The following is a 17,641-nucleotide window of genomic DNA, read 5'->3' as shown; positions in this document are numbered from 1 at the left end:
ATGCTGAAGCTGGGCTTTCTACCAGAAAAAACAACACAAGTCAATAGAAACTAACGTTACATCCCCTTGCCTTCTCCTCCCACTCCCTCTCCATTGGGCTATTTTACTTTGCTTAGAAAGTTCAACCTTTTGAAGATTTATTTACTTGTTACTCATAATAACTACTGTCATTCATATGAAAACAGCTCTTCCTTAGAAAGGGCTGAACTGGATCACCCTTTGCTAGTGCTTGTACTTTGTACTGGAAAATAGTCAGAACAACCTGATGTTTACACAAATGATGGCAAGAGAATATAGTTAGTGTTACAAAGACAAAAGATCAAACATATCACAGTTATGTTCTTCCTCTCACAATACATTTGTAAGCTCATACTTTCACAGTACCTTTTAGTAAAGGGCTGCCAGTGCTTTTTAACAAGTATCAAAAATATGCAAGGCTCTTATCTAGGTTTCTCAGGAAGAAGCAGTATCTTCCTTCATGTTGCAATTGAAAATAGAAACATAGATCAGAAAACAAATTCATCTGCTTGAGACAAATTCTTTGGTCTGTCACCCTCTTCCATCACAGCCGCCTGAGGAGAAGCAGCCAGTGGTGCCTTGCTAAGTGCCTCCTGCACCCACCTGCATCAGGAATTTCACCCTGCTGGAGCTGCTGGTGTGAAGGGGTGACTCATGAACAGTCACAGACAAGAGCATGGAGTTATCCCCAAACTCACACCACTACCTAGTAAAGTGCATATATTTTTCATCCTATCACTTTCTAATAATTGAAAATTGTGATTCTTCAAATATCAGCAGCAACGTTGTCCTGAATTTAATCTGTCTTGTGTCTTAAAATTAAACTGGAAGCCACTTTTTAGTTGCAATCAGAGATACAACAAAGCAGTGATTCTTCCAGGAAGGGGAGCATCAGAGGTGATTCTCCTGTTGCAGAGACACCTGTGCAAGGCAGGCTCTTCCTTCTCCAAGCCACTGGACCTCCCACACATTCCAGGCACAATTAATGCTTCAGAGTATGGGCTGGAGGCATATTAGTCCCAATTGCAGCAGCTGATTGGCACATATGAAGAGCTCTCCCATGCTTTCCCAAAGATAGGTTGGGAAAGGAGGCAAAATGGGTGAAGAAATTGCCTGTGTGAGTTGTTACAGAGAGGGAGACCCATGGGAGACCTGTGCCCCACAGGATTCCACTCCAGCATCAGAACTTGTAACAGATTCCCTCTTCTAACTCTCCAACACATTTCTCCACCCTCCAGGGAAGAACTAAATTTGTTCTTGCAATCATTCTCTGCACAGCTATTGGGATTCATAAGCCATTTCTTCTACATTACTGCTTCCAAAGAAAACTCACAGCTAACTCTAATTTTGTTCTTAAGGCAATCTGCTTTCTGGTATTCCTTTTGTACAAACTTACATTATCACACAATCCAATTTATTCTGCAGAACCAGCCTTGACATCCTTCTGCTGCTGCAAGGATTCCTTTCAAGGGCCACCTGGCAGCACAGAGCTAGGGACAGATTCCCAGAGGACTTGGCCACAAACACCACCTTATAAATGTCTGATTTTAAACCATTCAACAAATGGTCTTCTGAGGTGCTAGAGGTTGGAAAATCCTAATGCCTCTTATGTTGGAAATATACCACTCATGATCAGTCCACCAAATCAGGTTTCTTGTAATTTGCTACAGTGACTGACAAACTCCACTGCTTCAGACTGAACAACTCAGCTTGACCAGATCTCTCAGTCTGTTTTGTTATCTTACAGGAAACAACATTACAAAAGCACTGTAAATCATTGTAAACATCAATAACTCTTCTCTTGGTTTTTAATCCTTTACTCTGCAACCGATTCCAAACTATGACTTAGATTTTCATCATGGTAGCAGGCTCAGTTTCTGAATTCCTCTAGTCAACACTTCAAATTCTGGTATATTAGTAAAAGCCTACAAAAATACTATTTTTCTATTTTTCCAAAGGAACAAAACCCCCGCAAACCTGGAGGATTTCTGTCCAAACCTACTGTTTCAGTCTCAAAAAATTTTAATTAGCTTGACAAAAACCTACATGAGCTCTCAATGTCCATCTTTCCTCAGAATTGAATTACCACCTCTCCAGAAAAAAACCCCTCACATCCTGCTTTCTACTGCTTCCTTCTTAACCAAAGGGAGACTTTTCACAAAAGCACAGTTTAGAAGCTTTTCAATAACAGCAAAGGCCCATTTCTGTTTTGATAGGCATGAACAAACCCAGCATTTTGATGGGCCTCACTCATGCACAGAACTAAAGCCAGCAGCAGGGTTTTGCTCCGAAAATACAGAGTGGTATGGAAGTAAAGCTAGGAAACACGGATTTTGTTTAAATTCTCTAAAGTAATTTTACATCTTTTGTTCAGCATGTAGGAATTTCTGTAAGTGTGTTCTATAATTTTAATAGATTAATTCAGATATACCTCAGGCATGTATTACAGAGCTACCAGCAATTGGGACTAATATGCAGAAATTCAGTTACAACACACCAGAAATCACAACTGTTTCCATTTTCAAAATGTACAAAGACAATAAATTAGGCTGCATGCTAATCACAATGTTTCTGTCTTACTAACTGCAGACAGCACTTAAGCAGTTTAAGAGTCCCTCAAGTGCACTGTTGGACTAACAAGTTAGAGTTAAAAGAACTGACAAACCCCCTCTTTCTGCCCACAGATATCAACTAGTATAGCTCAGAAAAAAAAAAAGCAGCAAATTCTGCACCTGATATCATCACCTCTATTAGATCAGTAGTAAAAAAAAAAAATTAAAACCAGATGGTATCCACATATTTAAAGAATACCCAACAGACTTTCTTTTGAACAAGAAGTTACTTGAAATTGTTCCAGAAACTTCAGTAAGGTGATTTTTACCTGGAGGTCCTGGGATATTTCAGCTGTGGGAGGTGGTGGATATTCTTCACATACAGCAAGGCTCCGAACTAACTTTAACTTTGTGTTTGACTAAAGGAAAGTATGTAAAATTAAAATCTATGGCTTATAAAAGATAATATAAATATACCATAAGCCGTTATTTTTTTTCATTCATTATATGAAAAACAAAATGGCTGAAAACAGCATTTTTCATGTTTTCAATAGAATAAATAATTCCCTTTAGAATGAAAATACCCAAGCAATTGCAGCTTTTGAAGGCACTACCAGCACAATAGAGCACATCTAAAGAAAAGTAAATAAAATATTGGGAAAGTGTTTCTCTCCGTAACAATAAAAAGCCACCAAAAATATAAAGGCAAATCACAAAAGCAAACAACTAGGCAAGACAAAAACCCAACAGAATAAAACAAAGCTACAATGCCAAAAAATAAAACTAAAGGCACTTCCCACAAAGTAACGAAGCTGCACCAAGCATGAAGGGCTCCCTTTGCATGCCAGCACGCCGGGCTACCGTACCTTGGACCTTTTGGCCGTCTGTGCAAAGGACTGCGCTGGCCGCTGGCGACAGGCACAACAGAGAAGGGTTACATTAGCTCATGGCACAAGTTTGTTAATGCACAGGCTGTACAAGAGAAAGCTTTGACAGTTAGCACCGACACGGGCAGATCTGGGAAAGGAACAGCAGGTGCTTTGGGCTGGCGGATTTAGAGCTCTCCCGCTTTCATCAGGCTTGTCCTTGATTTCCCTTCTTCATTTATCAACAATAGATACCAGAGCACTTTTACAGGAACCAAGCATTATCCATGTTCAGTGGCATCCAAGCAGTTTACTCTCTCAGCCAGCTCTCAGCTACACTTTCAATTCCTGTTTCCTAATTTCCTTGGCAATGTGACATGGTTTTTATAAATTTTCTTCCTACTCCTGAAACCTTCCTAGAAAAATTATATTAAAAAAAAGGAAAGCATTGCCTCTACTAAGGGAACGGATAACTGATGATAACCTATCATAAGCAGCTTAAAACACGTGGGATTTTTTTCTTTCATCTTGGGACCTATACAAGTATGTTTTAAAATGGGCTACTGTTTTTTTCCTTTTTTCATTTAGTAATTTACTATGAATTAATATGTGTTTTCTCCTCCCAGAGCCATTTTAGTAACTTATTATGCAATAATTTGCTTTTTCCTCCCAAAGTCCTTCTTCTATTATAATTGATCCTTAAAAAAAATTACCAGGCTTTTACTACAGTATGCACAGCTGAAAGGTACATTTGAATCAACAAAAGCATTTAATGATTGGTTAACTGCATAGTTAAAACTAACTCAACCCTCAGTGCCAACAGCACAAGAATAGAAACATTCAGAGTGACATCACATAATTTAAGTACTGGTTTCCCTGGAGAACTAAAACTGATGAATAGACAAGCTTTTAACAGAACAGGTTTTAGTGAACACAGGCCTAATATTTGTAAGGAGAAATTAACATCAGTAATGCAATTTCAAATGTTGTTTGATGGACAATATTTCCTCCTTTAAAAAGGAAACTGAATAGAAACTCCACTGGAAAACTCCATAAATGCAGCTCTCCTTGCCTTCGCTCACAGGAGATGTCTCTCAAGTACCTGAACTTCTTAGCAGGGCATACAACATCACTAAAAAGAAACCTCACCTACAGCAAGATCTCTACCATGTAAAGGCAGAACTGATTTTTCTCTCATTTTCCTCAAATCCCATGTCTATTTTGGATGTTGCACCAGCTTTGCTGAAGAGCAGCAGAAGGGGAGCTCATTTCACTATGTAACAGAATTTTAAATAGCTGCACTGAAAACTAACAACGCACCACCAGCTTTTTAAAGGAAGCTTGCTGAGATTTTGAGCAGCAGAGACAGTTCAAATTCTTTCATACCTGGAACCATTCAGACTCTGAGTTTTACTGTTTCCATACCTGGAACCACACAGAGACTTTGAGTTTTTCTGTTACGTGCAAAATATGTTTTCATTTTCATGATCTCCTCTGAAAGCATTCCTTGCATTCTGAAAGCTAGCACTGCATATCCCCGACAAAGTTTCAAGCTACTAAATTTCAAAAACTGGATGATTTCCCAAGCTCCTATCAATTAGTCCAGCCTCAATCAGCTTAGGTGTGTTCAAATCAAGTTGTGCAAATTTAAAGTCACATCAGGACTGTCAGTGGAGAAGCAAAAGAATCCATACTCAGGCAATTATCTTTTGCAAAATTTTGCAAGCTTTGAAGCCAGTACACAAGCCAAAATAATGTATGGAAGCAAACACCCCAGATTCAGATTTGATAGGGCACAAGAGGGAATTCAACCCAGTTATACAGGACCTTGAGCTACCGCTCACTAATTAGATAAGTCACACATATTTCAGTTATTTATAAGAGTGATTAAAAAAAAAAGAGGAAGAAATGGTTGCTGGGACTAAACACCAATAACACTGGGGAGAGCTGGAGGGCCACTGTAAGAGGGAGGTTTTCCTTCACAGATGAGACAAGTCTAACTCCACCCATCATATTCAAACTTCTCATCTAGAAATAAGTGCCCTGGCCAACACTCCTGTGATAGATGTGGACTCCTGGCTTCCCTTTGTGACTTTAAGGATGTCCAAACCCAAATCCCCAGTCCCCAAGACCCAGCAGTGACTGTGAGCGGTTAGCACCACACACACATCAGGTGAGAAGCACAGGAACAAAGCTGGTGGGGCCAGGCTGCAGGGACAGCTCAGGTGAGCACAGCCCAATGGTGCAAGGTCTGGCCTGGAAGTACAAACTCCAAATTCCTCTGACACCACCAGCAACTGCCCTCTCAGAGCTTGGAGATGGGTGGGTACAATCCAATTATTCCTTTCTTGGACAAAAGTGACAGAGGATGACACCACTTACACTGGAATTCCAGGACAGCAGGTAGCCAATGCACACTGTAGCTGTTAGTGCACATTTTCTCTCTTTTCAGGCTCATTAATTTTATCTCTTTCCTAATTTCTCTACATTTATGAAGTTTTGCTCCTACAGAACATCTTTATGTTCCCCATTTGTGAAAAATAATTTCTAGCTCATTTAGAATATGCAATCCTTGGTGAGTGCAAATTAGGCAATTTCTTTATATTTGCAGCTCTCAAAGACTTTCACTGCCTTAAGAAAACACTGTGTTAATGAAAGCCCTATTTATAGCCATTATGGGCAGGATTTCAAGACAGTGTTTAAAAGCAAGTATTCCAAATAATTGCATAATGAAAATAATGATTAGGTTCTTGCCTTTGATAAAACCCCACCAACACAACTTTTAAGACCAGCTACTATGCTACATTTCCAACTGCAAAATAAAAAGGGAAGTAAGACAGCCTTTGTCAAAAACATATAAATAACCAGGTTTTCAGTAGGAGTATTTGCCTACTTTATTTTTTCCTAAGTACCTCACCAGCTCACATATACTAAATGCAAAGTAAAGATCTGGAGCTGTTACATGCCTTCCTCTATCATCACTGTGCTGTCTAAACAAGCTGGATAAAAACAGGTCAGGCACAAGATGGCAAACTCAGACGTGTGAAAGGTTTTGTGAGAAGAGGTTTTATTTCTGAAGTACCATTTGGGCATTTCTGAGGAGAGGCACAACACGATAAACCTCAACAAAGAGTGCTCTAAGGACATTCAGTTTTTTACCTTTCTGCAAAATTAGGTCTCGCTTTTAAATCCAGTCAAGTGCTGCAGTCCCAAGAACCATGGATAGTTTTGGAATGCTGAGGGAAAGAACAGTGTGGTCCATGGTTACTGGCTGTCCTGCATTAGTGAGCAGTGACAGCAATTTTCCATGACACAGTAGAGGATGACTGATGGAAAAATTGTTTCACCCTTGGACATGGAGGCAGCTCAAGAATAAGAGAATCTGCCCAATCATTTATCTATTGAAAAGTATTACATCCCACATTTTGAAGACAAAGACAGGTAAATCCTGGCAAGACCAAAACAGCTGGGGAAGAGGCAAAAAAAGACTTCAGAGAACTTCAGCTGTGAAACAGAGAGGGAAGCTCAAGGTTTGTGTTAGTACGGAAGGAAGATACTTGCAGGAAGAGAGATGTCAAGTTGCTAAGTAAAAAAAATTATCTAATTACCCCAAAGGACAAGGATATCTGCTTCATTAGCATAAAACAGAATCAGAATTATACTCACTTAACACAACATTTGCCTTGCCTTTATCATACAGTATAGGTACAACCCTGCACTCATGCCATGAGGCTTTTTTGGGTTTTAAAACAGAAGTCTTTCTAATAAAAAACATAAGGGACTATCTTGCAGGATAAATCCAGCATCTTTAATTTGTTGTCAGTATTTCCTGCAGCTTTGTCCTTACAGTGGATGACACTGCCTGTCTCACCACCCAGAGACACAGGCAACACAGACCCTGTATTCCCTGAATTCTGAATTCATTGGTTGGCACCTGGCCTGGGTAAGATGAACAGGTAGGAGACAAGTGACTGGTGAACCAAAACCCTTTTGATCATAAAATCCACCATAGTGCTGATGTGCACATGACTTCTGCAAAAGTACTTTTCATAACAGAGCCTCTTGTCTCCAGTGCCATTTAAATGACACTTGAACCTCACTGCAAATATGCCAGTTTAGAAATGTTCTCTGTATCAGTATCTCTACTTTTGCACTGCTTAAAGAAATTGGGAGTGCTGGCCATGTACTGTAATTAGGTATTTTCCTCATTCACATTGTACCTCCAAAGCAGACACAGCAGCCAATCAGTTATTAATGCACAACCTCCAAATAATCTGGAATTTACAATTACAGTTACATTTCAAAATATAACTATCAGTTTCTGAACTGTGCTGTTCCAGAAACATGCCTGAATTCAATGGCCCACGATGGTATGTGCTGCATGAACCTATCTGATCATTCAGAATCTATTCATAAGAGCACACAGCAATGGAAAGAAGGTGTAGCTAAGACCAAAGTTGATGATGGGACATGGTTAGATGACCTACTCAATAAATTGAGCATTAAATTTATCATAGAGCATTCCATTGATGGAATGTCAAGTTCAGACAGAGGAAAAATCGCAGCCTGTTTTTTCCTTGGCTGTAAAGAACTCAAAAATGAAGTGATACCTGTACTGAGGAATGTGACTGTAGTTTGTCAGTAGGTACCAAACCTATTCTGCCACCAGGGAGGAGAGCCAACCCAACCCCCACACAACCTCCACACCCAACCCATCCTCTGAAGCTCTCAATTAGTAAACAGAAGTATACAACAAATTCCAGTAAATTTCTGATAATCTTTCCTAACATTTGTCAGCAAATCCTTTGCTCTTTTTCCCACCACACAATAACATTTAACCTGCACTTAATGACAAGTACTATGCCCACTGAAATTTCATCAAACTGTTTAACCATCCATTAGTTAAAAACTTGCTCACTGCTAGTGTTCCACAAGGTTTTTTTGACTATGGACAACCTCAGATTTTTGTTTTGTATTTTAGCATAAAACATGCTTTAAATGGGAGATCCTCAAACATGAGACATATATATTTGCACTGGCAGCCTCCACAGCACAACTGACATTAACTTCTGCTGTTTCAGTTGTTGCAAGGGGCTTGCTCACAGCAGCCAGGTTCCATTTGGTAACTGTCTGTCTTCCTGCCACTCTGGAAATCTGCATCCTCAGCCTCAGTTTTGAATTAACTGCTCATGTAACATCAATGTTCTAATTCTGATGGAGACTGCAGGACACCACACTAAATGCACTGACAACAGAGCTGTTTCTATCCACCAGCCTTCACCACCCAGTGCCCAGTCCATTTTGTGGATGTGAGATAATCACCTCAGCCACCACCTCTTGCTCCTGAACAAGCTCCCAGCCAAGCAATGAACCCCCTGCCAGCCCACAGCCCCTGGCAGCACTGCCAGGTTCATTCCTCTGCACTCTGAGGAGACAGCAGCAGTTGTTTGCAGGAAGGCTTATTTCTTACTTGCCACTTGAGTCTCATCGAAATTTCCACACTAAAATTTGTTAAATGAGAAAATGTGAATGAGATTTTTCCAAATTACTGAACTGCATGAAAATAACTAAACCGTAGATTAATTTTTAAGGCTCAGTACTAAAATATTCCATTAATTAAAGAAAATACCAGCTCAGCTATAATATCTCCCAGCTTTTCAGTAGCAGTTATTTCTCATGTTACAGGAGAAATATTTCATTTCAAGGATTTATTTTTTCCATAAAATTATCTATTTACACTGATGCCAGCCTTAATAAAGCCAGCAGATATTAAAGTGTAAAACTATTGTTATTGCAGTGGTCTACAAGATTTATCTGGAAGCAATTTAACACAGCAGATAAAGCTTACTTTACTCAGTGGAATATTGAATTGTTAGTCTTGAACAAAACTACTCCCCAAAGAACCTTTTACTCAAATCTCAATAACAAGAATCTAATAAGCTACTGTCCTGTTTTTGCAACCCACAAGAGACCCCTCAGATCCCAATCAGGATTTTTATTAAAAAAATGCTTAGTATTAACCCACAGACACAAAATTCCTATAGACAACAATAGTTTTTGCCAAACACAAGCTTCTGTGCTTACTTTTACAAATCTGGCCTGTTTTGTAGGTTGTGTCAGAAATTTTCAGTTGCTTTCCTGAACTCCTCCCCTCATGTGAGCTGCTGACAGCCCTCAGTGACCAGGTGGGCAGCCTCAGCCTGGAGTGAGCTCTCTTGTCCCACACCTAAATCTCACATTAGATTAAATGTGCTACCACAAATTCCTAACCCTTCCTTATCAGTGTGTTCTCCATTGACACAAGGTATTTTCACACTATTTGCTGCGCCTCCTTCTCACTTGAAACGTGATGCCACAACTTCCTTACAGGTACTTCACTTCTCCCTCTTCCAGAAGCCATCCATTTATATACCTCAGCTTTTCAGTGTGTGTACAAGGAAGTGCCTCAGCTTTCCTACCTAAAAGTCACCTGCAAAAGCTGTCAAGCAGTGAAGATCAGAGAGGAGAAGGTGCAGGGAGTATCTGCTGCCCACCAAGGCAGGATGATGCTCCTCAGCTCATTCTGCAAGTGGCTGGGGCAGCAGCCAGATCTGCTGGCCTCAGGAGCTCTGGATCCCTCTGGCTCCTGGGGATTTGGATTACCTACAGCTGATTACTTCAGCCTTATGCTGAACAGCTCTGCTGGAAAATCCACACCTGAGCCACCTGTAAAGTGCAACAGCTCAAAAGCCCTGGGCTGGCCACCCCTGCCTGGCTGAGCTGCAGCACCATGTCCAAGCAGCAACACAGCACACACAGCCCAGCTCCAAACTCTGTCAGGATTCAGCAGCAGCAAAAGCCAGCCCAAGTTTGTTCCTTGCTCTGCTACAATGAAAGACTTCACATATGCACTCAGGGAAACACAAACATGGGCAAATTGTCTGGTTCCCAGCAAAACCACTCCTCTACTTCACAGAATTAAAAATGACTGAGTCATATTTACATGAGTATAAACAGAGAAGTGGGGAAAGGAGGAGAGAGGAAGCAATAATCATCATATTTGCTTCCCTAAAACCAACAAAGTTTTCCTCACTGTACCAAAGAAACATATAAGAGGATCAAGAGAACGGAGAACAACAAGACACAGAGTTATTTAACATGATATACTAGTGAAGAATAAAGTGAATAGCTTCTTACCGGCATATTGTTTTTGTTATCAGGACAATTTTCATCCTTTTCCACTTGAATCTCTTCCTCACTTCCTGATTTTTTTAGGTTTTCAACTGGGTCTGTATCTTTAAATTCAGCTTCTGAACCCTTCATTGCATCAGTTTCATGTTTTACAGTAAGAATATCAGACATCCTCATTAGAAAAGGTTATTTTAAAATTCTACAAGAAATATGGAACCTTTAGGACAAAGAAAAAGTTAATTATTGAGTAATTTTAAATTAATTTAAAAGCCACCCATACCTAAACAGCTACCCAAAATAAACACGATTTTGCAAAAAGGATCCCCCCCTCTGCTATGACACTTTCTTCTGTCTTGTATTAGAAGGAATGATCTCTTTTTAACCACTTTTATCAGTGGTCTGTAACAGCAGACATCCACACAAACAAGAATTGAGAGCTACACTCTTGGATAACGCTCAGAGATTTTCTCTTCCACATTTTAAAAATAAACACCTGAACATTCAGATATTCCAAATCAAAGTAGGCTCCAACAGAAACAAGGCAAGATTTTCTCAAAGGAAAAGAAAATCACATATAGATTTATCTTGAAAGGGTTGGAAGTAAATAGATGAATCATAACACCCCAAGTGTGCAAACATTCATAAATTTCATGAACTTTTAAAGTTTCCTTGTTGACTGGACAAGTTCTGAATGTAGGAATTATCTTACTACAAACTGTAGCAAAACTAGTCTTAATAAAATTAAGCATTCTCTCAAAAACAACAAAGAAGAAAGAAACAAACAATTTAGTAATTAGGATAATAACCACGATCAGCAATTACAATTTATAATAATAATTTTAAATGCTATATAAAGATAACAAATAATTAAACCCCAAATTTTCCATAGGAAATAAGAAACACAACTCCTTGTCATTACTCAGCTACTGCAAGACGTAAAAGCAAGGATTTTCCATTTCCTACAAGGAAAAAAGAGTAAGATCTGAATGCCTAAACTCCTCATAAGAAACAAATAACAATCCTAATAGTGTTATGGAAAAGCTGAGTGTTTGATTTAGTACCTGATATGTCCTAGAGTTTGGGGATTGTGGTCTCCCACAAAAATAAAATCGAATAATCCGAAGATCCTTTTCACAGTTGTCAGCCAAGATGTCAGTTGTGATGAACCAGCTGGAATCTGGCAGGAGGAGTCCCATGTCCTTATCCCCAGTGTAGAGTCCTGGACAGAACTGTTTGGTCTTGAATCAGCAAGAACATCCCTTTTGAATGCCTGAAAAATCAACAAAGGAAATGCATTATACTTTTATTTGCTGTGGAAGGGGAGATGGAACATAACAACACCTAAAAGCTGAAACAGTCATTTTAAGAAAAGAAAAAACAAAGAAGAAATCAGCATTTGTCATATCCATCCTGCTTGCTCTATCTAGCAGCAGTAACAGTTTCATTGGATGTCCAAGACATTTCTGCATTACAGAGTTAACAAGTAGTCATAATAAATATTTTGTTGGCATTCCTGAAACTCTGTTTCTATAAACAAGCAGGTATCTTCCCAAAGAGTCAGAAATATGCAGCCCAGCAGGTGTGGAGGAGTAACAGGCCACGAAACTCACAAATGGCTGTCAGCAGAACAGTTTCTCTCTTTGTTGGAGTTAATAATCTATGAGCACAACCCATAAGCCCTATTTTGGGCAACTGCAATCACAGAAGATGGCTTTACTTTATTCAAGAAAATAACTGCCCTGGAATGAGGATTTACACATTTTTGCAAAACTGATGAGTTTCCATCTTCCCTCTTTTTCAGAGTTGAGAAACAAATAGCAGCACCAGCCCCAGGGAAGCATTTGAAGGCCAGGCCAGAGCTCCAGGAACAGAGGCAGTGGAGCCCTGAGAACACCTGGTGGTGGCCCAGCTCCTCCTGCTCCCTCGCAGGAGAGATTAAAGCCTGGCTACAACCTCTGCTCCAGAGCTGAAGAAACACAGTTTGGTGAGAGATGAGCTACTACAGACATCTGGAGTTCTGAAATTTACTGCAAAGCACAGAAAAGAAAGATAAAAGATGGGCTATGGTTTAGGCCTGTAAGAGATCCTATTTACTGAATCTAATGGAGGGGAAAGGATTACAGATGAAAGAAAAAACTGGAAATAAAAAGATGCAAAAATGCAACAAAGGATATCCAGAATTGTTGGTTGTTGAGGTGTTTTTTTGAGACAATCCAGATGCTGATATAAAATTTATTAAGAAGCTCAGAACCTTTACAGTAAACAAAACTTGAATAGAGATGCTGTTTCACTTTGTTGACTGACATATGATTTGTACAGTATTTAGATAAATGTTAAAAAATATTACAGGCTGAAGACAGCAAAACAAAACCCAAAACATTTATGTCCAGTTGCAAATATAATACTGCAAAGTAAGTGTAATTTAATTACTACTCCCTACACAAATCACAAAACAGTAACGATAATCAACATCAAGTTTTTCTTTGATTCTATCAAACACACTAAGAGCTCCTGTCCATTTGCAACATCATTTTAAAAACACATAACAGCATACTCAGTTACCAAAACACAGCCTGCAAATTGCCTAGGTCAATCCAGGAAACTGATGCACAAGAAAAGTCCTTGTATTTCCTATGACAAACTAAGTGCAAATTAGTTTGTAACTTGTTCTGAACAGATTTTTCCCTGCAGATAGATTTAAAGCCTGCAGATTTGGTGCTATGCATCCTACTGTCAAAGAGATAGGACTGAGGAAAAGCTGTGGAGCTCCAATTCACACAAAAAGTATCTCAACTTTGGGTTCAAAGAATGGAACTATTTTGAGTCAACTGGAATCACCATATGTGCATCTATGAGTAAATGCCAAACCCTGTGCTTCACACTAGCAGCAAAGCACACAGAATAGAAAGATTAATCTTTGCTTGCCTGATTATTTTCAGTAATACCAGTCATAGATTCATTGAGATTGGTAATGCAACCTTGTGTTTGTGATCCACACCTGTGAGTTTAAGTACTTGAATAACATTCCATCCCTGAAGTTTCCTCTAATTCAGCAAATTTTCATAGCTGAGATAATCTGCTTCTAGTTTCTAAACTTCCACAGACTGGATTAAAAAAAGATTTAAGGAATTTTATGTGTTGTAGATTGAGTGGGGGAGCAAACCACAGCCCATCCTTACTAATCCCACCTCTTTCACCTTCCCATACACTTGGATGTTAATTTCTTGTGTCCTATGTAGGACAGGTAAAAGGAAAAAAAAAAGCAGGAAGGCAGTCCTTAGGAGTTGCTCTGTTTTTTGGTGAGAAAATAGGGTCTGGCAAGCAAACTGATTAATTGAAACAAAATCCCAGCACTGGCTTTACACTGGATTGCAATGCAGACCAACATAGTATTTGCAGATTTTAATAGGAGGAACACAAATGAGGTTCTGCCCTAAAATTATCTAAACAGTTGAAAGAACTGAATATTAGGGGCAGAGCATTACCTGGGTTTGCGACTAAAAGCTCAAACAGCTCACAACATGTCTCATGAAAGAAAATCTACCAATTCTAGTATCTTTTATAGGTGACAAAAACAGACACCTACTTTAGCAGACAGGAAGTAAAAGACTTGCATGTAAGAGTGGAGGATAAATGTCATACCTATGTTCTTCACCCTCAGGATTTCTGTCCCCATCTAAATACTCAGAAGTGAATTGTACCTTCTTCTTCATCACATCAGCAACATTTTACCCCAATATTCATCCTAAAATCTGGTAATCCTCTTTCCAAGAAGTGGTCACCACTTTGTCTATGCAGCTACTCTCCCTTTCAGAGGGAAAACTGTTATTATCAGCTCTGAGATGATGTCCAGTACTGCACAGACATGAGCTTTGCAGTCAGCAGATCAGAAAATCAGTCAGTGCTGTGCTCTTACCGCTTTCTTTTGCATAATCTAGAGGATAAGTCATGAAAAACTCCAACAGATCAAGCAAAGTCATTCCTGAGTTTTATGATGGCAGCCTCCTGAATCTTGATACAGGAAAAACCACTGGGTCCCTTATTTTGTGTTCTGACATTAAAATTACCATATATAAACCCACTAAACTGACTGGTAATGAGCAGAGATATTTCTGGGAAGAGGATCTAGGATCTACTCCACTTAATCCAATTTCTCTAAGAGGCATCAAGAGTTCCAGCTCCTTGTTGGCAGTGTAGATGGAGATAGGAAGCTTTGCACTGCCCATGACAGAAGAAATTAATTCTTTTTCTTCCAAAGAGACAGTAAAAGAAGGTGATTTTTTTTCTTTAATTATTGATAACATTGTTGTCAAAAGACCCCAGGAATGATTGTAATTAAAATAACTTGTATCAATCAAATTCAGGGCAGAAAATAGGATTAGAAGGGTGGGGGGGTGGAAAAAAAAAAGTCTATGTTCAACATGCAAAGTGGACACACTTTGGAAAGGTAATGTGAAAAAGGAACATGGAAAGGTAAAGTGAAAATTTATTTCTTAAACAAGCTTCTGTTAATAGATAAATCAACAGAATTCCTGCAACCCACCAACACTGGCCTCTTCCCACAACTTCCCCAGCAAATTTGTACACAACTCCCTCCTTCAAGTGGAAGGACCAATGGATGAACCTTCCAAACTTTGTGGGAAAAGTTTTGCCTTACCCCTGACATAACAGTAGTATAAACCTTTCTTGGATGTGGAAGTGCTTAAATTTTTTTTTGAGAAAAGTCAGGACCTTTCCTAGGAAAACAGATTTTTGAAGATTCATATAAGAGACCTGAACAACAAGTGCTTTTTCCTGCTGCTTTTCACATCAATTATATAAATAAACCTATATTAACATCATAACCTCAGGGTTCCTGTGACTAGAACTCAACATCACCAGCCCAACTCAAATAAAGCAACAAGAAGGTGCAGATTAATGTTATTATCTAGTAGCTGAGAGCCTGGAGATGAATCCTGAGACAAAAGGTGGACAACCTGGCAAACATCTATATTTGGAACAAATTAGTTCCCCCTGGGAAACTTCTGTTAAGGCAGAGGTGGGAAAAGGACTGAAGAAAAGTGCCCAAGGTGATGAAGGAGAGGAAAGGAGAAAAAACAAACAAAAGCAACTCCACATAACCTTGAAAATCCTGACTTGGAGAGCAAGGGAGGATTCCAGAGGGAGCAACAATTCTCCTGCCCACAAACACACCAGGCTGTGCTCATGGATGATCCAGGAGCCATATGCTAGGGTCTGCAATTTTGCTCTCCCTAGTAACTTGTGCCTCAGTGGCCCAAGTTGTTAAAATATACTACCCAGCACCTGTAAAAATGTAGCAGCTGTACTAAGACTGCCATGCATTTAACGGAAAATTCAAAGCACCTTTGTACAATTATCAGAAATATAAACTGGAATTATGCAGAGACAGCTGTTCCCTGTTTCCAGAAAAGACAACACACTCCTGCTTTCTGCATGTCATGGCTAAAGTTTGAGACCCATTAAATGACCAGCTAGGGAGCAAAGAGTCCTGGCCTGCCTATTGAACTCTGATATTGTGCAGGTCTGATCTTAATTAAAACAACTATTAGAAACAAACAAATGAGAAACTGGTCCACTTCTGAAGCATGAATCTAAAAGATTCCCTAGTTTTGTTTACTGGAAAATGCTACACAAGTGAATCCATGCTGCAATGATTTAAATACACTTAAATCAAAGATTTATGCTTTTCTTGATGATGCTATTTACACAGATTTTGAAGTTCTACATGAATCAGTTAACAACTAAATGCTATTTACTCCATTAGTATTAGAAGATACTTCTTATTTGATTCAATTTACCAAGGTACTTAGTAATCAGATTTTCAAAGGAAGAGTATAATAAATCAGAATACAAAAGTATAATGTGCAGCTATTCTACCTCCTCCAAAATTAATTAGGGACTGAATGCATCTCACTGTGCACGTTATGTCCTACTACCAAGTGTAGACATCATTAAAAAATTAACTGGACAGAAATAGAACCAAATGCACCAGAAGCCATTTGCAGACTTTCTCGACAAAGTTTCCTCCAATTTGGAAGGAAAATCCCCCAAAAGTGAACCCAATAAAAGGCTATCCCAGGTCTTGCTCTAGTGCATCTTGCTGCAGTTTTACAGCAGTGATCTGCTCTCCTGTTTCCTGTGCTGCCTCTCTGTCAAAGGTGCTGCTCCAGCAGCAGCAGAGCCCAGGTTTGCACTCCCTCCCTGAGCTCACAGGCACTGGCACTGCCTGCCCCAGGGCAGGGCTGGGCACCCCTGGACCAGGGCACCACCCCCCCACCTCCCCTCACTGGCACAGCCTGGAGAGAGGAGGGAAAGGCAGAGACAGCCTTAAAGCACCTGTCAAACACCCACTCCACACATACAAACACCTCAGCACACAGGGTGCCATTTGGACAACATTAGAAACAAAACCTGAAACTTGCCCCCAGTCTTCTTAAATACCTTCTTTTCTTTACTGGGACATTTTGCATGCTACAGCCTCTCTTACAGAGCAACATAGTGCCCTTCTTGTTCACTCAGGGCCTCAGATAGGACACCACCACTGCTCATAAGACAGTTGACAGGCTGTTAAAGAGGACACCTTTCCCAGGAATAGGCATGTGAGAAGCCAAGGTGTATTATTAGCAACTATCCCTCCCCCTCCTTTTATATTTTAAATTCTGAGCAATACTCTAAGGCTCTTTAATCCTGCTCACCTTCTCCTGTGAGTTCATTCTTGAATGCAATAGAAACACTGAGCTGACAGTGACAAAGAATAACAAGATAATTCCTTCAGGAATGTAGCTGCATAAATGAGAATAAGATATTTAATGACAAGCAAGACTAGAGCAGTCTTTTATTCTACATATTGACAGGAAACTGCAGTATCCAAATACCTGTGGAAATCAGCAGTTTGTTGACATTTGTTATCCATAAACTCAAAAAATAAAACTTGAAATGTACCCTGAAAAAACTCTGTCACTACCCAGTGCTTCTTCAGAGTGCTCTGGTCCCCAGGAGGCTCAGCTGCTCCAT

At 39.6% G+C, this 17,641-nt stretch overlaps 1 protein-coding gene across 12 annotated transcripts in view; it reads right to left on the bottom strand.

Moving 5' to 3' along the window:
- Nucleotides 1-17,641, bottom strand: part of R3HDM1 (R3H domain containing 1) — a 79,753-nt gene that overhangs the window by 39,607 nt on the left and 22,505 nt on the right. For 9 of the 12 annotated variants that reach the window (XM_030952261.1, XM_030952260.1, XM_030952254.1 and 6 more), the window contains exons 2-5: nt 11,668-11,876; nt 10,613-10,823; nt 3,437-3,478; nt 2,900-2,989 (exon numbers count right to left, since the gene is read on the bottom strand). In XM_030952261.1, the coding sequence (XP_030808121.1) occupies nt 2,900-2,989; nt 3,437-3,478; nt 10,613-10,783 (303 nt within the window). In that variant the 5' untranslated portion in view covers nt 10,784-10,823; nt 11,668-11,876. The remainder of the gene's footprint in view (nt 1-2,899; nt 2,990-3,436; nt 3,479-10,612; nt 10,824-11,667; nt 11,877-17,641) is intronic. The other 3 variants (XM_030952259.1, XM_030952264.1, XM_030952255.1) reach the window with 2 other exon arrangements.

Source organism: Camarhynchus parvulus, chromosome 7, assembly GCF_901933205.1.
Source record: "Camarhynchus parvulus chromosome 7, STF_HiC, whole genome shotgun sequence".
NCBI classification, from domain to species: Eukaryota; Metazoa; Chordata; class Aves; order Passeriformes; family Thraupidae; genus Camarhynchus; species Camarhynchus parvulus.
This window is presented reverse-complemented; position numbering and strand designations above follow the sequence as displayed.